The sequence below is a fragment of the Dreissena polymorpha genome, chromosome 8 (assembly GCF_020536995.1).
Source record: "Dreissena polymorpha isolate Duluth1 chromosome 8, UMN_Dpol_1.0, whole genome shotgun sequence".
NCBI classification, from domain to species: domain Eukaryota; kingdom Metazoa; phylum Mollusca; class Bivalvia; order Myida; family Dreissenidae; genus Dreissena; species Dreissena polymorpha.
In genome coordinates this window covers 29706117-29727434 of record NC_068362.1, presented here as the reverse complement: position 1 = coordinate 29727434, position 21318 = coordinate 29706117, and the positions used below count along the sequence as shown (strand labels likewise).

Genomic DNA, 21318 nt, shown 5'->3' with positions numbered 1-21318 from the left:
TGTATACTGAGGTGTGAATCATTCGTTTGTTTCTTGTATTTTTCACAGAAGAATGTTTAAATTAAAAAATACCTGAATTTGTTCAATTAGATAATAAATGGTATGCAATTCAATGCCAACTCATGTCATTCCATAATTTTAGACAACGGGCAGTCCCAAATGCTTGGCTAAAACTTTGGCTACATTTTCTAAAATTTGGCTAGAAAAAAATCGAAAATGTTGGCTACAGAAATTTTTGAGCCAGGGTGAGCCCTGACTGTCTAGCATGGTTCTCACCAAGACTTAGGATGGTACTTGTGTTCCATTTCCAGGTCGCTGTCCAGTGTGAAGATGGCCAAGGTGAAGTTTGTGATCTGGTCAGGTGACATGTCCCATGTGGCTCTCATCAGCAAACATGGTGAGTGGGAGGTGGTAATCATTGCGCAATACTACATAGGCTGGTGGGTGGGGATTGTTCAGTCTTTGCAGTTTTTTAGTTAAATCAGTCAGGTATCATGTCCCAATTGGCCCTCATCAGCAAACATGGTGAGTGGGAGAGGGTAAACAATGCTCAATATTTCATTTCTGTGGTTTGTTAACCCTTTCCCAATCATGTATGCATTTTGACTCGTTTGTTGTCACTTAGAAGATCAAATTAAATTAAAGAACTTTTGTAAAAGATTCAAGTTTTTTAGGCTTGATTTCCAAACCTAAGATACTAATGAGCAGCAAAGTGCATTAAACATGAGCAGACTGCAAGTAAGTCGCAGTCTCTTCAGGTTTTATGCTGTTTGCTGCTCGTCAGTTACAAGGCTTGGAAATCAAGCCGTTAAAACCTGAATCTAGAAAGAATGGTCTTTTATTAAATTTAACTTTCTAAGGGACCACACATGCATCAAAATACGTGTCTTAAGTGGTAAAGGGTTAACAGTTGTTTTATTCCGTTATTGGTAAGGTGAAATGTCCCATGTGGCTCTCTCGTAATCTTGATTGAACACATGGGCATGGTAGCTAAGGGTGCTAAAATAATTAAAATATATAAGTCAGTTATGTGACAAAGCTTGAGTGAATCTTAGATTTCTGTTATGTTTTATATTTCATAATTTAATTATCTGACAAAGGAAGCATCGTTTTTCATGGAAATACCAAAGCTTTTTTCACATGATTGAAAATTATTTCAAATATCTTGAGGCATATGTTGATCCTGGGAAATTAAAATCTTTTGTTTTCTTGAAAAAAAATAAATCTCCTGACACCCAAACATGGCATTTCGTTTGTTTCCCCTCAGTGATCACCATCTGCAACCGCAAGCTGGAGAGCCTGTGTTCAATCCACGAGAACATCAAGGTGAAGAGTGGGTCCTGGGAGGAGAGTGGGGTGTTTGTGTACACCACTAGCAACCACATCAAATACGCCCTCAACAACGGGTGGGTTGTGTTGTGTATATATGATATTTATTCTACATGATGGGACACTTGCAAATAAATTATGTTTTTGTTGTCCCATAATATGATAATTAGATTTAGAAAAAAAATATGTCTCATTCTCCATAAAATGTCTTATTTCTGCCACAATGTCTCACAATAATTTTGACAATCAGTTTAGGCACACATCAGTATTCGTAAGGTTTGACTGATGATTAAAACGAAAAGTTTGCTAGTCAGATATTTGAGATTTTAACATTGTTGAGTGAGCGTCTGCAATAAAAAATATTGTCAATTACTCTGATAAGTTGAAGAAAAGGGAATGTTCATTATTTTATGCTTTGGATAATGGGATAAATTTTGGTGTATTAATTGCTATGGCTATGAAATGTTTTATTCAGTGAAAAGTTTTACTTTGTAATAACATTTTTTCATGTCAGAGTATTATTATTCCTACAGCTCTTGTTACAAAACTTACACATATAAGTCGCCCTCTGAAAAACACAGGGTTTAATGCATGTGCCTAAAGTGTCATCCGTGATTAGCCTGTGCAGTCTACACAGGCTTATCAGGGACAACACTTTCTTACCTGACAAGATTTTCATCAAGAATAGTTTCCATTAAACATAACTTACAACTGAAGTGAAAAAGTGTTGTCCCTGATTTGCCTGTGCGGACTTCATAGGCTAATCGGGGACACACTTCGTACATTTATTAAACCCCCTTTTCTCAGTGCAAGGCTCATATGAACTTTACAGCTCTCATTACAATACTTATACAATATTTACATGTGCTCTTCCCCTATCTCAGTGACCATGGCATCATCCGCACGCTGGACCTGCCGATATACATCACGCGTATCAAGGGCAACAACGTGTTCTGTCTGGATCGTGAAGGCAGGCCGAGGGTCATGGCCATCGACCCCACTGAGTTCAAGTTCAAACTGGCGCTCATAAACCGGAAATATGATGAGGTACTTAAACCTTTTCCCGCTCAAAAGTAAAACGAAAATGGCTTTATTCTTCCAGCATACAATCAGCACAGCTTGCGAGTAACTCGCAAGGTGTTCAGTTTTTAGCTCGACGATTATATATTAAATATATATAGTGGAGCCATCCTACTCACCCCGGCGTGGGCGTTAGCGTCTGCGTTAGCGTCTGCGTGCAAATGTTAAAGTTTTCGTACTACCCCAAATATTTTCTTTGTCCCTTGACATATTGCTTTTATATTTTGCATGCTTGTTTACCAACATGACCCCAACCTATAAACAAGAGCAGACAACTCTATCAAGCATTTTGTCATAATTATGGCCCCTTTTCCACTTAGAATATGCAGCAAATGTTCAAGTTTTCGTACTACTCCATTTATTTTCATTGTCCCTTGACATATTGCTTTCATATTTTGCATACTTGTTTACCAACATCACCCCAACCTATAAACAAGAGCAGACAACTCTATCAAGCATTTTGTCATAATTATTGCCCCTTTTATACTTAGAATATGCATATTATTGATAAATCTATGTTAAAGTTTGCGTACTACCCCAAATATTTCCTATATCCTTTGACATATTGCTTTTATATGTTGCATACTTGTTTACCAACATGACCCCAACCTATAAACAAGAGCAGACCACTGTATCAAGCATTTTGACATAATTATGGCCCCTTTTACACTTAGATAATTGAACATTTTGCTTAAATTGCCATAACTTCTTTATTTATGATCACATTTTATTATTACTTTGACAAAACAACACTTACCTGAATACCACAATGGATTCCACCCAAACAATAACCACACGCCCCTACCCAGAATCCCTCCCCCCCCCCCAATTTATTTTTTTAAAGATCATCTAATAAATGACCCCACCCCACATTATACCCCCTCTCACCCCCACCCCCCCTACCCCCCCCCCCCCAATGTTTTTTTTTTTTTCAAACATCATCTTATAAATTACCACACCCACATTATACCCCCCTCTCACACACACCCCTTTCCCCCTCTCACACCCCCCCCCCCCGCCCAAATTTTTTTAAATTTTTTTTTCCTTTTTTTATTTTTGAAAGATCGTCTAATAAATTATTGAATATGAACAATTTCCCCATGATGGCTTACGTTATACTGTCAAGCACTCGAATAGTCGAGCGCGCTGTCCTCTGACAGCTCTTGTTTTATTATCGCCATAGGCGGAGGGATATTGTTTTGACGTCTTCTGTCCGTCCGGCACTTTTGTGTCCAGAGCCATATCTTGGAAGTGCTTTGGCAGATTTCATTGAAACTTGGTATGAGTATATATATGGATAAGAGGATTATGCACGCCTAATGGAGTTGTACACCATCTGTTAATAACAGAGTTATGGCCCTTTGTATTAAAAAAAAAATGCTTTTTAGCTGAGTGTCAAATATAAAACTTTTGTGTCCAGAAGCATATTTGCGGGGGATATCAATTCAACGAATTTGCTTGTTTTTTGCTGTATTCTTCTAATAAGTATATAAGGGATGGAATTGATTCTTTAAAACTTGAGGCTTTCTAACAAATAGTATGAAAGGTCTTTGTTTACTTTGATTTTCTAAGAGACTACAAACACATCAAAGTGTAATAGACCATTTCTCGTCTGAATTTTGTCAAACTTCTCAAATCTCTTAAATTTATTCTATATCTGTTGTACTTATTCCTGGTCACTCACTCTTACACCTCAGGTTTTGTGAATAGTTAGATCCTCGAATTATAAATTCTTTCTTGAAACTTAAAATTCAGGGCTTATGATCACTGTAATTATGTTTTCAGGTTCTGCACATGGTACGGAATGCCAAGCTTGTGGGTCAGTCTATAATTGCCTACCTACAGAAAAAGGGTTACCCAGAGGTTGCACTCCACTTTGTGAAGGATGAGAAAACAAGGTTCGGTCTAGCCTTGGAGTGTGGAAATCTGGAGGTAGGTTGAATTTTATGGTAAACACAAAATTAATTAAGCTTGAAAATAAGGGCAAGTACTTTTATACATTTGTGGTTTGATCAGGACACAGTTGTTCTGTATGAGATACAATAGTGTCACGTTACACCCTCTACATTTTTGTTTAAGTTGTTGAAAGGATAAAAAATAAAAGTATGAAATACTATTAAGATGAGTATATGCTATAGTTGCATAGTGTTTACAAAGAAGTGGTGACAAGCACATGTTCATGTCTCAAAGGCCTATAGTTGTAAATATTTAAATGGACTTGCTTAGATTCTTAATTTCATATATGCAAGTGTGTAGCATTTTTTTATTTTCAGTTATTTATTGTCCCTACCGGTGAAACCGGAGGGGACTTACGGTTTGCGCTGTGTGTCCGTGAGTCTGTCACACTTTTCTGGATCCTGCGATAACTTTAAAAGGTCTTCATATTTTTTATGAAACATGGACAGATGGCAATATGGAGATTATGCAGTCATTTCATTTTGTTCATATGTCAAGAATTCTGGTTGCTATGGCAACAAATAGACTAGAAATATTGCTGAAAATGGTGGATGCTGCAATAACTTAAAAAGTTCTTCATATTTTTTCTTGAAACTTCAAACATGGATAGATGGCAATATGGAGATTATGCAGGTCATTTTTTTTTTTGTTCCTACATCAAGAATTCTGGTTGCTATGGCAACAAATAGACTAGGAATATTGCTAAAAATGGTGGACGTTTACTGGTATTGGACAATATTGCTTGACAATAGCCGTGTTATACAAAAGTTTGTCTTTCACAACCAAACTGCTTATTTTTAATGACTGTGGTAAAATCATTTCATTAACAAGCATCTTATTAAACAAAAATCAATCAATATAAAATCATATTTCCCTTTATGTTAATATTTCAACTATTTGACTACATGAGCCTTGTCCTAGCAAAAATAGGTGTTGATTTATGCGCGTAAAGCGTCTTCCCAGGTTAACCTTACAGTCTGCATAGGCTAATCAGGGATGACACTTTCCGACTCAAATGAATTTTTGATAAGAAGAGACTTTCTTAAACAAACAGCTCCATTAAAGCCCACTTCCTTAAACAAACAGCTCCATTAAAGCCCACTTCCTTAAACAAACAACTCCATTAAAGCCCACTTCCTTAAACAAACAACTCCATTAAAGCCCACTTCCTTAAACAAACAGCTCCATTAAAGCCCACTTCCTTAAACAAACAACTCCATTAAAGCCCACTTCCTTAAACAAACAACTGCATTAAAGCCCACTTCCTTAAACAAACAACTGCATTAAAGCCCACTTCCTTAAACAAACAACTCCATTAAAGCCCACTTCCTTAAACAAACAACTCCATTAAAGCCCACTTCCTTAAACAAACAACTCCATTAAAGCCCACTTCCTTAAACAAACAACTCCATTAAAGCCCACTTCCTTAAACAAACAACTCCATTAAAGCCCACTTCCTTAAACAAACAACTCCATTAAAGCCCAAAGTGTTGTCCCTGATTCTGCACAGGCTTTTCTTGGTAAATGCAAATGCTTAAATCCCAGTTTTTCCAAATGCATGCTGTTATATTTCCCATTATGTTTATATTTCAACTCTTTGACTATATTCCAAGATTGCCCTCGAGGCAGCTCGTGCGTTAGATGACCAGGTGTGCTGGGAGAAGCTAGGGGAGGCTGCACTACTGCAGGGGAACCACCAGATTGTGGAGATGTCATACCAGCGCACGAAGAACTTTGACAAGCTCTCATTCCTCTACCTGATCACCGGGAATCTGGAGAAACTGAAGAAAATGACCAAGATTGGTAAGAGGCAGTCGGTGTTGGTTAATTTTTACCATGATGTAATCAAATATCAAGTTAGTGGTTTAGTTTAACCCTTTATCACTTAGAAATGTTTTTCGACGCATTTGTAGTCCCATAGAAAGTTAAATTTAATTATAGACCTTTCCTCCTAGATTAAACTTTTAAAGGCTTAATTTCAAACCCTTAGTTACTTATGAGCAGCAAACAGCATAAAGCCTTAACAGACTGGGAGTTACTCGCAGGCTTTTCTGGTTTTATGCTGGTTTCAAAAGCCGTTTCACTTTGCTTCTTATGGGGTAAAGGGTTAAACTTTTTTATTGCTCTACTGCATCGAAAGCCTCAGGATTATTGAAACATTGTGGAGTCCGTTTCTTGGGTAGAACCTGATCTAAAGAAAGCTCCCACAACGGTGACATTTTGTGTTCTAATTTTGAAAGACACACAATGCTTGAGTAATGGGTTTAAGTTACACTTCAACACCGTTATTTCGAAGTCATCGGGACCGTTAAAAAAAAAATCGGATTAACAATAATTCGAAATAAACATTTGACAGAAGACTTCTTTGATTCTGTAAAAATAAAACGTTGTGGAAGTCGCATGGTTCGGATACACGCTTACTTAAAAGCGTAAACTAGTCATATAGCAATAGATTACCACTTGTAACAAACAGAGGAATAAAAAGATTCTTTTTCTTGTTTTTATTTTTGTCTAATTACACAACATATAAAATATAACGAATAGCACAAATTATCAGACATACAAACATATGAATACATTTTAGGAAATGAATTAACTTTTTTTTAACTAATACGCAATGTCTCTCTGAACACCAGCTTTCGCACAGACGACAAAAGTGTAATTATCGGCTTTTGACGCACCACGACAAGGTGTAAAAATACGCTCAGTATTTTGCAGTTTTGACTTCGGATTAAAGATTGATAATCACTTCGAAATAACGATTTCTTTGGTTTACCGAAGTTCGGATTAACAATGAAATTTTACATTTAACAAAGAAGAACCAAAATCGGGACCCGAAAAATACTTCGAAATAACGGTGACTTCGGATTATCGGTGTTCGAAATAACGGTGTTGAAGTGTATATGTTATTATAGTTGTAATTTGTTAGGAATATTATGTTAATGTGTGTATTCCTTGTCTTCATTTCAGCTGAGATTCGTAAGGACACCAGTGGTCATTTCCAGAATGCCCTGTTCTTGGGAGACGTACAGGAGAGAGTGAAAATCCTCACTGGGTGTGGACAGAGTAAGCCACCTTTCCTTATAAATATAGATCTTATAGTTGAAGATCGGTCGCTGTGGCCTATTGGATACGGTGTCCGCCTCGGGATCGGCAGGTCAAAGGTTCGAGCCACATGCAGAGCGTTTGTCGAAGGATGGATGTTTGTCATGGGACTTGTTCCGATATGGCCAGTTTGTGAGTGGCGAGTGTTAAAAATGAATGGTTACCGACTTCTATCTGCCTGGCACCTGGCATAGTGATAGGAGTTGGGAGGTACATGGTATACATGCAAAAAGTGTCTCATAAGCAAAATTGGCTGGCTCTTTCAATAGGGGTGACACTATAATAAAAAAGACCATTACCTTTATAGATCATAGGAATGTGTCCTTAATTGACAAGTAAAGTACACTTCCATTGTTTTTTATGCCCCTGGATCGAATTATCGGGGGTATATTGTTTTGGGCCTGTCTGTCTGTCTTTCTGTCCCAAAATTTTAACCTTAGTTTAAGTTTGATAACTTTTGCAATATTGAAGATAGCAACTTCATATTTGGCATGCATGTGTATCTCATGGAGCTGCACATTTTGAGTGGTGACAAGTCAAGGTCAAAGTCATTCTTCAAGGTCAAAGGTAAAATATCATTGTATTTTTTATTTCCTTAAACTTTAACCTTCGTTAAAGTTTGGTCAAAACTTTTTGAATATTGAAGATAGCAACTTGATATTTGGCATGCATGTGTATCTGATGGAGCTGCACATTTTGAGTGGTGAAAGGTCAAGGTCATTCTTAAAGGTCAAAGGTCAAAAATTTAAAACAAAATTCATTTCTCCGTGCAATCTCTTACTTACTAAAATTTTCTTATTAACATTATCTTTTCTGTTCATATTTCATCCTGACGCATCTACCTTGCCTATTTCAGTTTGCCTGTCTGTCATTGTGTGTGTCTGTACAAAAACTATAACCTTGCTCATAATTTTTGCAATATTTAAGATAGCAACTTGATATTTGGCATGCATGTGTATCTCATGGACATGCACATTTTGAGTGGTGAAAAGTCAAGGTTAAGGTCATCCTTCAAGGTAAAAGGTCAAATATCATTGTATTTTTCTTTCCTAAACCTTTAACCTTCGTTAAAGTTTGGTCATAACTTTTGAATATTGAAGATAGCAACTTGATATTTGGCATGCATGTGTATCTCATGGAGCTGCACATTTTGAGTGGTGAAAGGTCAAGGTCATCCTTCAAGGTCAAAGGTCAAATATATGGCTTCAAAGCGGTGCAATAGGGGACATTGTGTTTCTGACAAACACATCTCATGTTAAACATGTCATATATTCCTCCATTGTTATTGTATAAAGAACACACATGTATTTACACAGCGGACACTGTATAGTTACCAATATCAGTTGAGTTCATATGCAGAGTAAGCTGATAAAAAAATGTAGATCTCATCATGATTACGATAAAACATGTTATGGTGGCGCAATCTACAGAGTGGAATACGCCATGGCAGAGGCTGGGCATGGGCTGAGAGCACTTAATTTGGCGGTAATTTAAGTGAATGTGAAACATTTGTGAAAGGGGGACAGAAATCCAGGTTGAAAGTCTTTACTCTTATTTTTTGAAAAAGTGAGTGATTCACAAGGAATTTGAAAGAAAATCATTTCGTCCCATGTTTCTCAAAGAAAATTCTGTACATGAGGAGGTTAATATGCCCTTCTATTTCAGAGTCCCTGGCGTACCTGACTGCGGCTACCAATGGCCTTGAAGCAGAGGCAGAGACCCTCAAACAATCCTTCGGGGAGACCGAGCGGGTACCAGACCTGTACCCACACGCGACCATGTTGACCCCCCCTGTCCCCATCACCCAGCAGGAGTCCAACTGGCCCCTCCTCACAGTGTCCAAGGGGTTCTTTGAGGGAGCCATGGCCGCCCGAGGGGCCCCTAGCAAGCTGGCTGCTGCTGACGACGTAGAGATCGAGGGGGCAGGGGAGGGCTGGGGCGATGACGATATCAAACTGGACGATGGTAAGCAGGGGCTCATTTAGTACAGAATTTCTCTGTTTAGTCTTCCATACCTTGATTTGTATTATGGCTGACTCATTTCTCTAACAATTGCAGCTTTAAATAATTTAATCATTTAAAATTCATTTTAGTTGCATTCAATTATGGGGGCATACAATACATGTTTTACAAACTTCTCTTGTTACAGTCATGTGTTCTTTCTCAATTAACATAAAACCTGATCATGCAGTTAATGATATTCCATTTTTATGTGGATGAAGAATTTATGAGGTGTGTATATTGTGAAATATGTGAATTTGTGTTTCTTGTAAAATGTTATCATTTTATACCCACAAAACTACACTCTAGAAATAAAAAAAACTGAAGGGTCTAATAGAGTGTTGACAATAACTGACTGTACAATTCTGTACGTCTTAAAGATAATTAGTTTGGATAGAGTGTTGACTATTACTGACTGTATAATTCTGTACCTCTACTAGATGATGAGTTTGGATAGAGTGTTGACAATTACTGACTGTATAATTCTTATATATTGATTGTTGATGATTTACTGACTGTCTATTTCTGTACCTCTTCTAGATGATGAGTTTGGAGGTGGCGAGGAGGCTAAAGCAGGGAATGAGGAGGGAGGTGAGGGGGGAGGCTGGGATGTTGATGAAGACCTTGACCTCCCTGCCGACCTTGACGTCCCGTCGACCCCGACTTCTGGAGGAGAGGGATTCTTTGTACCTCCTACCAAAGGCACAAGTCAGGGACAGGTACAGTGCTCTTTATACAATTTTATACTGGCAAAACTGAATGTAGATACATACTAAGTTTAAAATAATGTATGAGCATCAGATTAGCAATCACTGTTGTTAGCTTCCTGCAGTAGGCCGCTCATAGTTTTCATGTCATCAAAGAGATTGTTGGTAAGTTATGAAGCCTCTGTGTGGTTCAAATTGTTGATTTACTACATGTATTACCCGGATTTTTATGTCCCCCACCACTATAGTGGGGGACATATTGTTTTTGCCCTGTCTGTTGGTTTGTTGGTTGGTTGGTTTGTTTGGTCAAACTTTAACATTTTGCAATAAATTTTGCAATATTGAAGATAGCAACTTGATATTTGGCATGCATGTGTATCTCATGGAGCTGCACATTTTGAGTGGTGAAAGGTCAAGGTCATCCTTCCAGGTCAAAGGTCAAATATATAGCTTCAAAGCGGCGCAAAAGGGGTCATAGTGTTTCTGACAACACACATATCTTGTTTGCACCATGGTTTCACTGCCATCTGACTGTTTTTGCTGTATGCAAAAAATACTGCTATTATATTATATGTGAAGAAATTGTGACCTTTATTAAGTTTAAATGAAGGAAAAATGTAGCTTTTAATTTTATTCATAAAACGGTTAGTCTACTAAACAGTTATGGGAAATAATATTGTAATTTGTTTGTTCTGTTTGCTTTTTAAGACATTCATTATTTTGTCTGTTTCAGGTGTGGTGCAATAATTCGCAGCTGCCAGTGGACCATGTACTGGCAGGCTCGTTTGAGACAGCCATGAGAGTAAGTTTGTACAATATAATATTGACTTCAAAATTTAACGAATAATGTTAAACACTTGAACATTGATTTGATCAATATTTTCTTTATCCTTGCCAAAAGTGTACAAATTCAGAATGACATTGAAATTGATGCAGTTACTTTTTGCTTCTATTGGATTATTAAGTCGGTTAGCTTGTATCAAAGTGATTGTGTAAGGGCATGTACAGGAAAGATTGGTTGTAAAAATGTGTAATCTGCCAAGCATTTAAGAAGTATTCAGAAACAAAAATAATATTGAATTAAGCATTTATATCATAAACCAGGTTTTCTGAAGGAAAAAACTGGTTATTAGATTGGCGAATGTCGGCGGGCGGGCGAAACAAGCTTGTCCGGGCCATAACTTTGTTGTTCATTGTGAGATTTTAAAATCATTTGGCACATTTGTTCACCATCATAAGACGGTGTGTCGCGCGAAAGAATTACGTCGATATCTCCAAGGTTAAGGTCACAATTTGAGTTCAAAGGTAAAAAATGGCCATAAATGAGCTTGTCCGGGCCATAACTTTGTCGTTCATCGCGAGATATAAAAATCATTTGGCACATTTGTTCACCATCTTTAGACGGTGTGTCACGCCAAAAAATGACGTCGATATCTCCAAAGTCAAGGTCACACTTCAAATTTGAGTTCAAAGGTCAAAAATGGCCATAAATGAGCTTGTCCGGGCAATAACTATGTCATTCAATGTGAGATTTTAAAATCATTTGGCACATTTGTTCACCATCATTGGACGGTGTGTAGCGCGAAAGAATTACGTCAATATCTCCAAGGTCAAGGTCGCCACAACTAAAAATAGATTGATTTTGAAAGAAGTGGGGTTACTTTGAACAATCAGTAACAATGCACATTTTGAGTTGGTCTCCCTTTATCAGACTCTTTTTTTTTTTTTTCAAATTGAAAGCAAGGTCGCCACGAGTAAAAATAGATTAAATCTTACACAAGGGGGTAACAATGCACATTTTGAAATGTCTCCCTTTATCAGACTTTTTCTTTCAAATTGAAAACCCGGTTTTGTGACAATTTTGTCCCTTGTTTTAAAACTTTTGAAACTAAGAGTTTTTTAGCTCGGCTGTTTCCGGAGAAAACCCGAGGTATTGTCATAGCCAGCTCGTCGTCCGCCGTAGGCGTCGTGCTAAAACCTTAACATTGGCTCTAAAATCAAAGTGCTTCCACCTACAACTTTGAAACTTCATATGTAGATGCACCTTGATGAGTTAAAAATGCCACACTCATTTTTGGGTCACTAGGTCAAAGGTCAAGGTCACTGATACCTCTAATATAAACTTTAACATAGGCTCTAAAGTCAAAGTGCTTCCACCTACAACTTTGAAACTTCATATGTAGATGCACCTTGATGAGGTCTACACGCCACACCCATTTTAGGGTCACTAGGTCAAAGGTCAAGGTCACTGTGACCTCTAATATAAAACTTTAACATAGGCTCTAAAATCAAAGTGCTTCCACCTACAACTTTGAAACTTTATATGTAGATGCACCTTGACGAGTTCTACACGCCACACCCATTTTTGGGTCAGTAGGTCAAAGGTCAAGGTCACTGTGACCTCTTAAAAAAAAAATATTCTGACAAGCTTTTGCAGCCGAGCGTGGCACCCGTTATGCGGTGCTCTTGTTATTTATTGAGATCACAATATACCGGTAATATACAATACCATATCCCATTGGACAGCTTCTGCATGACCAAGTGGGGGTGGTGAACTTTGAGGAGTACAGGCAGCTGTTCATGGCCACGTACAGTCGGTCACGGACGTGTCACCAGGGCCTGCCTTCCCTACCACCGCTGTTTGGCCACCCACACAGGAACTGGTTGGTAGTTTAAATCCTATTTATTTAAGCTCAATAAGTCCATTTCCTGGGTAGAATCAGTCCTTGCTGTCTATTTGGGAAGTCTGTTGAATGCTCCTACAGTGGGGATCAAACCCATGATCTTTTGGTCGCTAGGCGGACACCATATCCACTAGGCAGGCGACTTTAATTGGTAGGTAGACCACTGTCACATGATTGGGAAAGTCCATATGAGGCTCTTCCCACAAAAAACAAGCATGATGCACATGATTTAAGAATGTTCTCAGATGTTTTCAAATTTTGATGTCTTGCCTATCACCTGGTGAAGACAGTTTGTCAAACTGTTCAATATGAACTTCAGACTTTCAAAAGTAATTCAGAAGTTAATATATGAAATTATATGTCATTTACATTTTAAATTCAGATGTTCTATTAGAACCAAACATTGTTATTGTCTGAGTCTGTGTGTCAGGAAACATCTAGTTTTCTACACATTAGAACCTTTCCTTTTTACCTCGGTCAATTTGGATAGGTACAAATACCGGTAACCGTATTCATTTTAAATCGCCAAAGCTGATTAACCCTTTCCCACAAAGAGGCAAAGCGAAAATGGCTATTTGCAAACAGCATTAAACCAGAACAGCCTGCGAGTAACTTGTTTGCTGCTAAGCAGTATCAAAGGATTGGAAATGAAGCCTTAAAACTTGAATATAGTAAGAAAAATCTTAAGCTTAATTTAACTTTTTAAGGGACTACAAATGCATAAAAATACATATCTAAGTGGTAAAGGGTTAATAACGTTTACAACACTAGTTATAATTACGATATTAAGGTATTTTCCCTCACAGGAAGGAGGCAGGTGGCAGATCGGGAGTCCCTGCAGTGGGTCTGAAGTTGAACAACCTTGTCCAGCAACTCCAGGTGGCATATAACCTCACCACAGCGGGAAAGTTTGCAGAGGCAGCAGAGAAGTTCAGAACACTTCTACTCAGTGTGCCATTGCTTGTTGTGGACACTAAGCAGGAAATATCAGAGGTTTGAATATTAATATTTATTTTTCGACCTGCTTAAAGCTTTTATTAATTTACCTTAATTTTGTGTGCGATGTTAGTGGAAGCAATGACTTTTGTTAGGCTTGGCTTTAGTTGCTTCTGTTCAGCAGTGTATACTGTGTTTCAGGCCCAGCAGTTGGTTGAGATCTGCAGGGAATACATCGTGGGTCTCACGATGGAGATGGCAAGGAAGGACATGCCCAAAGACTCATTGCAGGAACAGAAACGGTTGTGTGAGGTAAGACAGGAGGGCGTGTCCATATTGCGCAATACTAGGAATTTGCGTTTTACGCTGCTACATTGTTTATTTATCCTTAGTGATAAATTTTTTATTGTGCTGATACTAAAATTGAAACAAAAAATTGTATTTATGCTATTATAAGTGGCTTTTTTACTTCAGTTTTCTTACCAAATTAAATACCATGTTAATATATACTGCTTATCAGATGAAGTATGTTTTACGCTCACCTGACCCCAGATTTCTGAAATTCTCAAAAGTTAGGTGTAAATTATGCTAATGCATAAGAAGCTTAAGCTAACAATTTTCATATTGTCGTATTGTAAGTGTGCATTAAACATGTAATAAAGACATAAAGACATAGTGCAATGGACATTATTTGAAAATAGTCATTAACATAAACAAATTCTTCTTTAGCTTTTTGTCCCGTATAAAAGTCTAGACATGAGGATCTGACTTGGCAGTTTAAGTCATGTGTTCTTGTTGTTTGATAATGTCATGCAGCAATTTTAAAAGGATTATCCTCAGACACATTAATTGAAGCTTGATTTTTTTTTTTTCTGGTGTAAAACAGTTAAAAATAAGTGAAATTTTTCATTCAACATTCTTCACATCGACGTGATGTTTGATTATTTCCCTGCAGATGGCTGCCTACTTCACTCACTGCGATAATTTTTTTCTGGTGTAAAACAGTTGAAAATAAGTGACATTTTTAGCTCGACTATTATATATGAAATATATATAGTGGAGCTATCCTACTCACCCTGGCATCGGCGTTGCCGTTCCCGTATCCGTTTCCCTACAGTGCAAATGTTAAAGTTTGCGTACTACCCCAAATATTTTCAATGTTCCTTGACATATTGCTTTCATATTTTGCATACTTGTTTGCCATCATGACCCAACCTATAAACAAGAGCAGACAACTGTATCAAGCATTTTGACAGAATTATTGCCCCTTTTATACTAAGAATATGCATATAATTGATAAATCATGTTAAAGTTTGCGTACTACCCCAAATATTTCCTATGTCCTTTGACATATGGCTTTTTTAGTTTGCATACTTGTTTACCAACATGACCACCAACCTATTAACAAGAGCAGATCACAGTATCAAGCATTTTGACATAATTATTGACCCTTTTATACTTTGAATATGCATATTATTGATTAATCTATGTTTAAGTTTGCGTACTACCCCAAATATTTCCTATGTCCCTTGACATATTGCTTTCATATTTTGCATACTTGTTTACCAACATGACCGCAACTTATTAAGAAGAGCAGACAACTGTATCAAGCATTTTGACAGAATTATGGACCCTTTTATACTTAGATAATTGGACATTTTGCTTAAATTGCCATAACTTCTTTATTTATGATCAGATTGTATTAATATTTTGACAAAACAACACTTACCTGAATACCACAATGGATTCCACCCAAACAATACCCAACGCCCCAACCCAGAATCCCTGCCCCCCCCCCCTTTTCTTCCCTTTTTTTATTTTTGAAAGATCATCTAATAAATGACTACACCCCACATTATACCCCCTCTCAACCCCCCCTACTCCCCCCCCCCCCCCAATTTTTTTTTTTTCCTTTTTTTTTTTTTTTGAAAGATCGTCTTATAAATTATTGAATATGAACAATTTCCCCATCATGGCTTACGTTATACTGTCAAGCACTCGAATAGTCAAGCGCGCTGTCCTCTGACAGCTCTTGTTCATTCAAAATTGTTCACATCCACGTGATGTTTGATTATTTCCCTGCAGATGGCTGCCTACTTCACTCACTGCAAGCTGCAGCCTGTTCACCTGATTCTGACACTGAGAACAGCCATGACGCTGTTCTTTAAACTGAAGAACTGCAAGACCGCTGCTTCCTTCGCAAGACGGCTGTTGGAGCTGGGACCCAAACCGGATATTGCTACTACGGTAAAAACTCTAATTCTCTGCAAAGATTGTTGAAATCATGCCCCCAGGGTCACATGATTTAAGTGAAATTCTAAACTAACTTATTTTTAAAATATTCTCTTCTGAAACTGCAAGGATCAGTGGTTGATTGATTGGAGTGTTACATCGTCTAGTTATCCTCTTCAAAGTTTATCAAATTATCATATGAAATACATGGGTGTTAAAATTATAATCTTGGAAAAGTTCTGTTGTCACATGACTATATAGAAATTCATGACTTAATTTGGAGGTCATGATTGCAGAGCCATTTAACTTTAGTTTACTTTCAACATTTCAGGCCAGGAAGATTCTAGCGGCTTGTGAAAAGAACCCAACAGATGAACAAGACCTTAAATATGATGAACACAATCCGTTTGACATCTGTGCAGCCTCTTACACCCCCATATACAAGTAAGTTTCTTAGACCCCTAGAATACGTATAGTGGAATAAGTGGAAGGAGTCTATTTTACATTATTTTGCTGTTTTGTGCAATATTTTGTATTCAGGAACATTTTACTACAAATTAATATGCGTTTATATTCGTTAAATACATTTAAACATTAAAAATTGCTAGAGTGTAGGGCATTTGAATTGCTATAAAGTTATTATTGTATTTTTCATTTAAAAAGTGCTCTTTAGTAACCTGCAGAATCATTGTAAGTTTGAAATATCAAATCCAATTTGAGATGAAATTCGAAATGGATAACAAACATAACATATATGTTAACATGAATAGTGAAAATTTGAAAAAAAGTCAATTTCCATTTATCTTTTTAGATAGTATGGTTTCATATTTATAACTTTAATAGACATATCTTTGGGGCATTACAGAAATAGGTATTCATTTAATGAATGTCTTAGAAAACACACATCGTTTGATTTGAAATTTCAATGCAAAGAAGTCAAATCAACTTAACAATGTCTTTACTTTTGAATCTAGATTGATTTGTCTAACAATTCTGTCAAACATCAGCTCCTTCTTTGTGACCGTAACCTAACTAATTCAGACTGAACAGAACAGCTGTGTAAATCATGAATGTGCCTTTGGCAGTGATTTTATGCTGTACTTTTTGGTCAAATTTAGTACTATATGCTAAGTAGCCCCAGACAACTTTTAAACCATTTATAACCAAATTTGTTACTATTTGGTTGATGACAGCATAATTGACTATTTAACAAATAAACATGGCTATCAATCGCTAGCATACATAATAAAATTTGTTCAATTAAAGCTACTTGTTAAAACCATATTACTACACATGGCAAGTTTGGCTTCATTCGACTTGATAATAATTGATCAAAAGCAAGTAGAAAGCAAATACATTATTTGATACAAACACTGCTTTTATGCTTCTTCGCTCCATGTTAATTGAGCATCATCTGGTTTGCAAACTATTGACTAAAAAGTGACGTTGAAGTTTAATTTGTCCTATTTATCACCACTAATAACATCAAAAGGTTTGGTTGTGCAACAGTTCATATAAAGTAACTTTTGTGAGAAACAAATTTGGCAGTTTATAAAGCTCAGTGGATAAGATATCAACACAATAATTATGTATTGGCGTTCTTGAAATATGTGTTATGCTTAAGCTATATGATTTGTACCAAGGATCATTCTGGCATTGACTTATTTTGCATATTTGCTGGTCATATCTCATACAAACAATATTAAAATTTCTTATCTGCTGTAATGTCTTTATGTCTGTAAGATTGATTTTTTTTTACAAGAAATGTTTGTTTATAATCAACTAGTAAGAGATGTATACTAATTGTGTACCAGTAAATTTTATTGCATTTTTGTTTCCACCTTCCCTGACCAAAACTATAAAAACAGCAAACTTCGTAATTTATCGATGTTTGAAGCAAAATAAACATTGAGGAAATTTAACAGATCATCGATGTTGTTATAACATCAAATACCTTAAAAAAATTAGTATACTGTTGATTTTCATATGTCCTTAACTCTTTCAGTGTTGGAACCGAATTTTGAAGGCCTTTGTAAACAGTTTGGATCCAGATGAGACGCCACAAAACGTGGTGTCTCATCAGGATCCAAGCTGTTTGCTATTCTAATAGAATTCTTTGAAAAAAATCGAAGAAAACACTTATTTTACAAATTCAGAAGACAACATTTTAGCAGACGACAAATTTCCCAGCATGCAAAGGGTAAATAAAAAGAGATTCCTCTGTTTGCAGGGGCAAGCCAGTAGTGAAGTGCCCGTTGAGTGGTGCCTGTTACCTGCCTGAGTATAAGGGACAGGTGTGCAGAGTGTCTAAGGTAAGTCGTACAAATTTATTAGATATATTAGCCACATCATGGGTGGTATACAGCCTGGTGGTATACCATGTGCGCGCAGCATAGCTCAAGACTAGCCTGCGCATTTGCACAGTATTGTTACGAGCTACACCGTCTTCAACAACGCTGGATAAATATGGCATAAGACAGATTTTTAGCTCGACTATTATATAGGAAATATATATAGTGGAGGTATCCTACTCACCCCGGCGTTACCGTTAGCGTTCGCGTGCAAATGTTAAAGTTTTCGTACTACCCCCAATTATTTTCATTGTCCCTTGACATATTGCTTTCATATTTTGCATATTTGTTTACCAACATGACCCCAAACTATTAACAAGAGCAGACAACTCTATCAAGCATTTTGTCATAATTATGGCCCCTTTTCCACTTAGAATATGCATCAAATGTTAAAGTTTTCGTACTACCCCATTTTTTGTCATTGTCCCTTGACATATTGCTTTCATATTTTGCATACTTGTTAACCAACATCACCCCAGCTTATAAACAAGAGCAGACAACTCTAACAAGCATTTTGTCATAATTATTGCCCCTTTTATACTGAGAATATGCATATTATTGATAAATCTATGTTAAAGTTTGTGTACTTCCCCAAATATTTCCTATATCCTTTGACATATTGCTTTTATATGTTGCATACTTGTTAACCAACATGTCCCCAACCTATTAATAAGAGCAGACCACTGTATCAAGCATTTTGACATAATTATGGCCCCTTTTACACTTAGATAATTGAACATTTTGCTTAAATTGCCATAACTTCTTTATTTATGATCATATTTTAGTATTACTTTGACAAAACAACACTTACCTGAATACCACAATGGATTCCACCCAAACAATACCCACGCCCCTACCCAGAATCCCTTCCCCCCCCCAACCTCCCCCCTGCCCCAATTTTTTTTTCTTTTTTAACATTATCTAATAAATTACCCCACCCCACATTATACCCCCCTCTCACCCCCCACCCCCCAATTTTTTTTTTGTTTTAAACATCATCTAATAAATTACCCCACCCCACATTATACCCCCTCTCAACCCCCCACCCCCTCTACCCTCCCCCTACCTACCCCCCCCCCAAATTTTTTTTTTTAAACATCATCTAATTAATTACCAAACCCCACAGTATAGCCCCCTCTCATCCCCCTACCCCCCCCCTACTTTACCCCCTTTCCCCCACTCCCCCACCCAAAATTTTTTTTTTCCTTTTTTTATTTTTGAAAGATCGTGTAATAAATGACCACACCCCACATTATACCCCCATTATACCCCCTGTCAATCCCTCCCCCCCCCCCCCAAAAAAAAAAACATTACTTTTTTTTTTCCTTTTTTTATTTTTGAAAGATCGTCTAATAAATTATTGAATATAAACAATTTCCCCATGATGGCTTACGTTATAATGTCAAGCACTCGAATAGTCGAGCGCGCTGTCCTCTGACAGCTCTTGTTTGCATGACGGAATCATGTGTTGAGATTGGTAAAATAGAGTTGCTGTTTGCACTTTGAATCAGTTCCAAGAGACTTGCTTCTAAGCTTAAATCCTCTCTGTTGCGAAAGTCTGTAACGACTGCAGCAGCCATTGTTTTTATCCCCCGCCAAGATATTGTTTTGGTGTTGTCCGTCCATCTGTCTTTCCGTCCCTCTGTCCGTCAGGAGCCATATTTTGGAAGTGCTTGGCGGATTTCATTGAAACTTGGTATGAGTATATTTATGGATAAGAGGATGATGCACGCCAAATGGCATTGTACACCATCCGTTAATAACAGAGTTGTGGCCCTTTGTATCTTGAAAAAATGCTTTTTTGAGTGTCAAATATAACACTTTTGTGTCCAGAAGCATATTGGCGGGGGATATCAATTCAACGAATTTGCTTGTTCTTACATGAATTTAATTTAAATCTTGTGTAGTGACATATATAAAAATGATTATTAATCAACTGTGCTTCTTTAAAGCAATCTTTATTTATTATCATCTCCTTAAAACAGCATTTTAAACAGACAGTTCCAAAATTATTTGAAGTAAATGGCAGATCATTTGGAGGTCTGTGTATTTTATATATTAAGTTTAACATCTTTCTCTTGTTTGTTTTAGGTGACAGAAATTGGAAAAGATTGCATCGGGCTTCGGATAAGCCAAATCCAGTTCCGATAGGAAAACACAGTGACAAATACAAACAGTGCTGTACAAAGACTTGCTGGGTTCTGAATGATTTCATTGTTTAAAAAAAAAACTGCATTCATTTATCAAACTTTAACTTGGAAATATCATTAGAGAGGGTATTGATGTATATACTTCATGTGTTACCATGATGTTGGAAAAGGCATTTTAAATCATGAAATAACATTTGGATTATAATGGTATATTTCGTTTCTTGAGATTCTTTTATGAAAATGTTCCTGTGTGTTTGCCCCAGGTAATAAGGGATAAATAGCAAGAATTAATTAATCAACATAATATTAACAGAGAATAAAATGAGCCACCTTAAAATAACTTCTGTGGACATGTTCATCATGATGAAAAGGCTAATACATGTTGTCATTGTTCCTTAACAACTAGTTGCTTTTTCTTTTATTTATGCTGATGACTTTTTCTGTGCAATGGTGATTGTAAATTCATAATTTTTTAGTGACAAAGTATTATTAAACTTAAATGTTTACAACATATATTGTATGAAGGTTATGCGAGAAGAATAAACAATATTTATTATTTGATGTATGTTGTGTAAAGTCATTGCTACTAAGTACACACTTCAGCCAAGTACAAGTTGTGGATGTTTCATTATTACCACTGTCGCCTACCCTTATAAAGAAAGGTTTTGTTGGATTTTTAGCTCGACTATTATATATGAAATATATATAGTGGAGCTATCCTACTCACCACGGCTTCGGCGTTAAAGTTTCCGTTAGCGTGCAAATGTCAAAGTTTTCGTACTACCCC

The 21318-nt window shown here is 36.9% G+C and overlaps 1 protein-coding gene across 1 annotated transcript in view; it reads left to right on the top strand.

Moving 5' to 3' along the window:
• Window positions 1–21090, top strand: part of LOC127842766 (coatomer subunit alpha-like) — a 44345-nt gene extending 23255 nt beyond the window's left edge. The window contains exons 14-29 of the mRNA XM_052372476.1: window positions 312–397; window positions 1268–1406; window positions 2214–2376; window positions 4195–4341; window positions 5979–6168; window positions 7336–7431; window positions 9136–9435; window positions 10012–10190; window positions 10912–10980; window positions 12705–12841; window positions 13669–13855; window positions 14000–14110; window positions 15884–16045; window positions 16362–16474; window positions 18261–18342; window positions 20473–21090. Of these exons, the coding sequence (XP_052228436.1) occupies window positions 312–397; window positions 1268–1406; window positions 2214–2376; window positions 4195–4341; window positions 5979–6168; window positions 7336–7431; window positions 9136–9435; window positions 10012–10190; window positions 10912–10980; window positions 12705–12841; window positions 13669–13855; window positions 14000–14110; window positions 15884–16045; window positions 16362–16474; window positions 18261–18342; window positions 20473–20532 (2221 nt within the window). The 3' untranslated portion in view covers window positions 20533–21090. The remainder of the gene's footprint in view (window positions 1–311; window positions 398–1267; window positions 1407–2213; window positions 2377–4194; window positions 4342–5978; window positions 6169–7335; window positions 7432–9135; window positions 9436–10011; window positions 10191–10911; window positions 10981–12704; window positions 12842–13668; window positions 13856–13999; window positions 14111–15883; window positions 16046–16361; window positions 16475–18260; window positions 18343–20472) is intronic.
• The last annotated feature ends 228 nt before the right edge of the window (window positions 21091–21318 follow it).